General features: G+C 38.6%; 1 protein-coding gene across 1 annotated transcript in view; it reads right to left on the bottom strand.

Moving 5' to 3' along the window:
* GALR1 (galanin receptor 1) overlaps window positions 1-7,063 on the bottom strand; it is a 12,273-nt gene that overhangs the window by 2,011 nt on the left and 3,199 nt on the right. Inside the window, exon 2 of the mRNA XM_008589745.1 lies at window positions 3,810-3,875. Within this exon, the coding sequence (XP_008587967.1) occupies window positions 3,810-3,875 (66 nt within the window). The remainder of the gene's footprint in view (window positions 1-3,809; window positions 3,876-7,063) is intronic.

Raw genomic sequence — 7,063 nt, 5'->3', positions numbered from 1 at the left:
CGATAGGCCTACGGCCGGCCCGGTGGCGCACTGCTATAGTGCGCCGCTTGGGAAGCACGGCAGCGCTCCCGCCGACGCTCCCACCGAGGGTTCGGATCCCACATACAGACCGGCCGCTCACTGGCTGAGCCAGGGGCGGGAGCAACACCGAGGGTTGCGATCCCGTTGCCGGACATGAAAAAAGACAAAAAGGAAAAAAAAAAAAAAAAACGATAGGCCTAGCACACACAAGCTTAATGTTAAAGGTCTCATCAAAATAACGTATGTGCATTAACCCCAGCCCTGGGATTCAAGCAGATCAGTATGCCCGTCATCACACAGTGCAAAGCTTTTTTAAAATGCAGGTATCTGGGCCCCCCTGGCTTTTATTCAGCTGGTAGTGGTTATTAAGTACTTACCTAGGAGCCTGCCTTTCTAAAAAGTTCAAGAGGCTGTTTGGAGGACCACTGAGGAATTACACAAAAGCCACAACAAAAGTGAAATGATCTTTGCCACCTTGAGCTAAAGACCATAAAAGACGTTTGGCTCAGTACCCACAAACCCCATGGCTGAAGCAGCCCCTCCCCCCAGAAAGAGCTGGGAAAGCTGCTTCCTCTCTTTCCTGGAAAATGTCAGAAAGTAACACAGAGAACTCCCCTCTAAGGAGAGTAAGGCATATCTCTTTTTATTTTTTTTCCACTCCTAACATGATTTTTTTTTTTTTCTTAGAGAACCATTTGTCTCTATCAGACACGGAGTGTACCTGATATTGTACTACTCGCCTTATTTGCCATTTAGGGGCATAGAATCCCAATATTATCTTTTGATGGAGAAAAAGTCGACATTTAAAATCATACACTAAATCTTGATACTAATTCTTGTTATACTTGAGGCTAGGTCCTTTATTAGCATGGTTTCTTTGAGCTCCTTGTGCTGAAAGTATCTGAAAAATATTAATCTTTCTCCTCATCATGAGATGCTCTTTTTCAAGTCATCTGAGACATCTGTTCTTTCTTCAAAGATATTTTACTCACAATATATCTAATGGAACTTGGCTGGGAAGAAAAAAAGTGACTAAAAGACGAGAATGATGAAAAACACTTCATAAATTGTATAAATGATAGCCAAAAAGCTTGCTGAATTACTTCAAGCCATAGAAACAAACAAACAAAAAGCAACTGTTAAAAGAACCATGGTTGATACAACATCAAGAGACCCTTTAATCCAATTTTCCTCCTAGAAGCTCTATCCAGTGTCAGTCCAGAGGTCTCTACCATTCTGAAGTCTTCCAAGACTTCTTATTTAAGGATCCTGTTTTAATATACAATCAGCCTTGTGCCAGAAATACTTCTTTGTGTCTAGCAGAGCTTAAGCAAAGCACATAATCAATTGTAGGGCTCTGTACGATTATTTTTGCAATAGAAATCATGTTTTTTTTTTTTTTTTTTTTTTTTTTTTTTTTTTTTTTGTATTTTCCTCCAAACATGGAGAGTAACTGTTTGGCATGTTTATCAGGAAAGGCCAAACTCTCCACCCCATAATAATTATAAATCTTAACAGAAAATCTCTGCATGGACAGTGCTATGGTCTGAATGTTTATGTTCCCTGAAATTAATATGTTGAAACCTAATCATCTAGGCGATGAAATTAGCTGATGGGGCCTTTGGGAGGTGGTGAGGTCATGGGGGTGGAGCCTCATGAATGACTTTAATTTCCTTATAAAAGGGACCCCAGAGAGGACTGTGAGACCTTTCAGAGGCTATGAGAATGGAAGAGAAAATCTTCCTTCCTTCAAACGCTAAAATCTCTTCATATGGTAAGAATGAGCAAAAGGTAATTTTATATAAATATGTATTTATTTTATATATATACACATATGTATTATTTATGTACACATACATTATATTTTTATATATAGTCTATATATATATAAAACTAAACAAAGTAATTGTTAAAGTAATTGCTGATCTTTAGGTTTTTAAATTGAAAAGCAAAATAGAAGCTTTTCTAATCATTTCTTCTAAGACCTACTTTCTTTCTTTTAAGCACTTTGATCTCTGCGACCTTTACAGTTTCTCTTCAATGCTTTTTCCAAATATAGAGACTAAAACTAGCCACAGACACAAATAAGATCCAGCAAATATGAAAGAAATGTTTGGTTTGGATCCTTTTGGTAAGCAAAAAACCTTTGAGTCAATAATAAACATTTACCATATATCAACAGTGTCTTCTCTGGTGACGTTCAGCAAGCCCATCCCTCCCCTGACCCTCCAAACCCTCATCCCGCTGTCTCTTCCAGAGCAATGTTGGCTTCCATATGGAGCCAGTCCCTCTTAGAGTCCCATAGATCAGCTCGGTCCTGCACAGGGTCTCCATAAATAAATGTCCAAGGGGAAATTATAAACAACCCTTCGTTGTTTATAATCAATCATTTTCTTGGATATGAGAAGTGTGGATCAGAAGAAAAACTAATAGACTAGAAAATTGTAAAAACTCCAGCATAACAGCACATCACTTTCATCATTGAAAATAGGAGAAAATCACCAGCTTTGAGGGTTTATTACATTTATATAATTTGACATTTTGTTAGCTGTTATAAAGAGGGGCCTAGAAGCTTAAAACAAAACCTGCATAATAACTGTTCAGATGGAAGAAAAGATCAATTAAAGGAGATGTAAGATAGTCTTGTTATTGACAGGTGTGTTGCACCTTTCATTCTCAGGTGGTTATCCTAAAAATGGGATGATTGTTTTTCTAGTACAAGTTCATTTTTACTGCCAGGGAAAAAAAGGTCTTCATGTTTGTACTTTTTAGCCAATTGTCTACCACTGGTTCTCGACTATAGGAACAAAGTGATTTTAGCCACATTATTGTTTATAAACAAGAAAAGTGAGGAAGAGCTGCTCTTTATTTAAGTAGAATTAGAATTTCTTTAAAGTGAATATGATTATCTAAACTATAATTTCTGCAAATTATGTATCTCATTGATCATAATAAATATTTATAAGAAAAAACAAGGTATTTTAAGATATTACTTATATGTGCGAGTTAAAATGTCTGGTTATAATGTGCCCCCTAATCATATTATCTAATAGTCTCATTCTACTTTCTAAAATCAGAAATACTATGGATATTATCTGGGTAAGAGTTAAATAAATCCTGATTTGTAAAATAGTTGTTTTTCAAAATGTAAAATGTAATGAATTTTGGTAAGTTAGATGCTTTCACATTGCTCAGAGGAAGTTTGCTCAAAGGACGGTTCAGCTGATGAGAAGAAAAATTAAAAATGGGTGGAATTCCCCGCCCCCCCCCAGCATCCTCCAGTCTTTAAGTCCATCCCCTTTGGGCCAACATCAGCACAAGTCTCGGTGGAAGAGACAAATCTGCTCTTGGGGCTTTAGAGAGAGATTATAAGAACATTCTCTCAAATGAGAATCAAACCAGGGCCTTCTGGAATCACATCAGAGATGGCAAATAGAAAATAAAATGACTATACTCTCATGCAAATTATGTACATCAGCAACTCTGCACTCTGTCCCAGTCAACCCAAAATGTACCTCCTGATGGGGCTCATAATCCAAAAAGTTCATTGTTCCTTGCCTCCCCAAGCCTCATCTAAGCTTTCATGCAGCCCGTACTTACCTGTGATGTCCCCACTGAGGCTGACCTTCCATTCTCACCCTGCACCTCAATGGTAAGAGGATCATTTCAAATATCTGTACCCAGGAACCTAAATTTTACAGGCTTTGAGTAGATGTAAGGATAATTACAATTAAAAATAAACTAAGCTCTAAAAAGTGACATAGGTGATATATATTTGCAAATATTACCTTTTTCTTGGATGCTTCTGACTTCTTTGACATGTTCTTCAGCTTTTTATGCAAGTGATTAAGGACCTGAAAAACACAGACTAATAAATCAGTTTGCCTCACACTTCACACCCCGTTGACTATACAATTATTGATGTTTTGAAACGGTAATATCATTATTTATAAAATCATTTAAATAAAATACACATTAGGTGATAAAGTAACAATGAGTATGAATTGCCAAAGGCATGTTTTTCTAACATTTAGGAGTATCTCAGGAAGACAGTAGCACATTCAGACAAAGTTTGCAGCCACAGCATCTGTTTGCAAAGAGTTCTGTTGCATGCAGCTCTGGGGTTTTATCCAGAAAGAGCCACACTACACCCCACTCATTAATGCCATCGATCTGTCCTGTGCCTTGTTTTCCCCTAGAAATCTACATTTTAACAGTCACCGGGTTGCTACCATTTGTCAGGCACAATGTTAGATTCTAGATACGTGGAAAAACTAGAGACTTGCCATCCAGGAGTTCCCATCCAATGGAGAAAGGAAGCAAGAGAACAAATAAAAATAATATGGTCAGATACTTCTAGGGTGCAGCCAAGCCAAATCTTGCCAACATTTGGGTATTCCTTCTGTTTTCCCTTTAAGGGTAGTCTCCTCTGCAAATCTACTGAAAGCAAATTACCATGTACAGGCCCCTCTTATTCTTTAGACAACTTACATTTGGGGAATTCAGCATCACTGATGATTTATAGATCATTTTGCAAGGTTTTACAATTAATGGCCCTGTAAGGGAATCTCCCTGAGACACACTGGCATCATTAATTAAAGAAACTTACCAATGTAATGCTCAGAAGAAATGACATGAAAATTTGGGGTTACATATAGGAGTTTCCAACATTAACTTGATCTTCCAACCCTGCCCATCTGGTGGGAAATCTAGAGAAAATTTAGCCTCTGGAAGACTAAGGGCTTTAGGCTCTTTGTAGATGGCTGAGCAAGTCTCTCAAGGAACTGGAAGCCACATTCCAGCCACTTCTCTGTTTCCCTCTAGCACCGCAGCATGGAAATAATTGAGTCAAAATGGAAATGTCGCAGAAGCCTGCTCCATTCTGCTAGATGCAACACTTCTAGGGCAATCAGTCATACCCTTACCAAGAAACCACAGGATTTATTTACCAACTTCCCAAACCCAATGCAGGTTAAGCAGCCATCACCAGGAGATGAATTTCTGACTTCAAATTATCTGCCTTACTAACGTACTTCTCACTTCCTGAAATGGCTTAGCATCCTCTACTGCAAGACAGGTCTCTACATGCTACAGGAGCATTTGGGATAACTCTCAATACATTGACAATGAGTTTAATGTTCTGCCAATAGAAATGGAAGTACCAAGGGCTGAATGTAAGGCAAAAATAGAAGAGGAGCTTTTTTTTTTTTTTCAGGAGCAAATGAGAAAGTATTTCAAAGAGGAAGAAAAGGGCTGGAGGCAGGGCCTTGCCCAAAAGCCGAAAGGACAGGTCTGGTGGTACAGCTCGGTTGCAACCTCCCCAAGAGGAAAGGAGACCATAAGATAACACTGGTCACTGAGTAAAAGGGACACAGGAGAGATCAGAAGAGAGAGAAGCAGCACAAATGAAATCAGAGAGGCACACCTGGATAGATCAAAACAGAACATTTAGATGTTACCAACTTCATAATGCTTCAGGGTGCATTCATTCCTCACACAAACTAAGTTGGATCACAGCATAGTAACTTAAAACACCTAAGAATATCCAATGGTGTTGAAGGGTCAGTGGAGAAAACACTCAAGCATATTTTTCTTAACTCTGTTTCTCTTCAATAGCTCATACTATGAGCACACAATGATATATTAAGATGCAGATATATTAAGATGCAGATATATTAAGACCTCGATTAAGGTCTTATCATCAACAGAGGAAAAAAGTAGGTATCATGATAGGTTATGATTATGTCTCTTTAGAAGATAATGATGATGGCGTGGTGGCATTTCCTGATCATTCTATACATTTAAGAGTGGTCATCGGGAGGTATCTGATCAATCCTAAGCCAAGGGCACACTGGCCACATGCTGGGGATGTGGGGTGGGCACATCAGGAGTTTACCCTCCTGTTAGACCAAGAAAAGTTCCAGAGAGTAATTCATTCTAAGGGAAGTGAGGAGCACAGCCTGGATAAGCACAGCCCACAGGAGCAGAGGGCAGGCTCTCAGGGAGCCCATGCCCAGTCCTCCTCCAGCCCATGAATTCGATGGGTTTCTCAGGGACTTTCAGGTGCAAAAAATTGTTCCACTAAAAACTTGTAAGAATTTGAAGCAGATGGCAACTCTGGAAGGAAATGCTCTTGTTAAGTTTTAAAAAGAAAAAAAATGGAATCTCAGTTTGCTTTTTGGCCATCTGTGATTTTTCATATTGGCTATCAGATCTTGTCCTTTGATAAACAGCCAGTCCTGAGCCTAACACTCAAGTAACAAAATCCTTAACCAAACAGCATACACTTAATGATTAAAACAAAGAAAAGCAACTTAAAATAATTTAGCTACACCTATTCAAACTCTGGGCTGAATTTGCAAATATTATCTTGAATTCAAAAGACTTTTCTAAGTTACAATTAGATACAAACTATTTCCATATTAAAAAAAATATCCAGGGCCGGCCCAGTGGCGCACTGGAGAGTGCGCCGCTTGGGAGCACGGCGGCGCTCCCACCGAGGGTTTGGATCCCATGTGGAGACCGGTTCCCGCTCACTGGCTGAGCGCGGTGCGGGCGCAACACCGAGGGTCGCGATCCCGTTACCGGTCAGTAAAAAAGACAAAAAGGAAAAAAATATATATCCAAATGATCACGTATTTATTAAACTAAAAAAAAACCCTATTTTTAAACTTTGCCTTCTGTGTGATTTTTATAAACTTTCAAATGACAGAAATGTAGCCTAATTTATTCCTAAAAGTTTACTTTCTCATTTTCATTGATTTAAATTATTTTTCCTAAAGATTTGGGGGAAATGAAGAAAGAGTGTGCTTCAGTTCCAATGCAGTTAATTAGGGATTTAAGAGCCAAACACTAATTATACAAATTATACGAATCTGCTGTGCAAATTAAATTAGGTGGTGCACATATCAGATAACCGTGCTGTGTAGAGCAGCCTTTTTTTTGCTCTTGCAGAAGACTAAATGAGTAAATCAGCCATTTTCCAAATAACTATGCTAGAGCTATTTTCCAAATTCCCTACTTCTACTATACTTCTTTATAT

Source organism: Galeopterus variegatus, unplaced genomic scaffold, assembly GCF_000696425.1.
Source record: "Galeopterus variegatus unplaced genomic scaffold, G_variegatus-3.0.2 Scaffold5632, whole genome shotgun sequence".
Lineage (NCBI taxonomy): Eukaryota > Metazoa > Chordata > Mammalia > Dermoptera > Cynocephalidae > Galeopterus > Galeopterus variegatus.
Note: the sequence above shows the minus strand (reverse complement) of the source record. Positions and strands in the feature narration are given on the sequence as shown.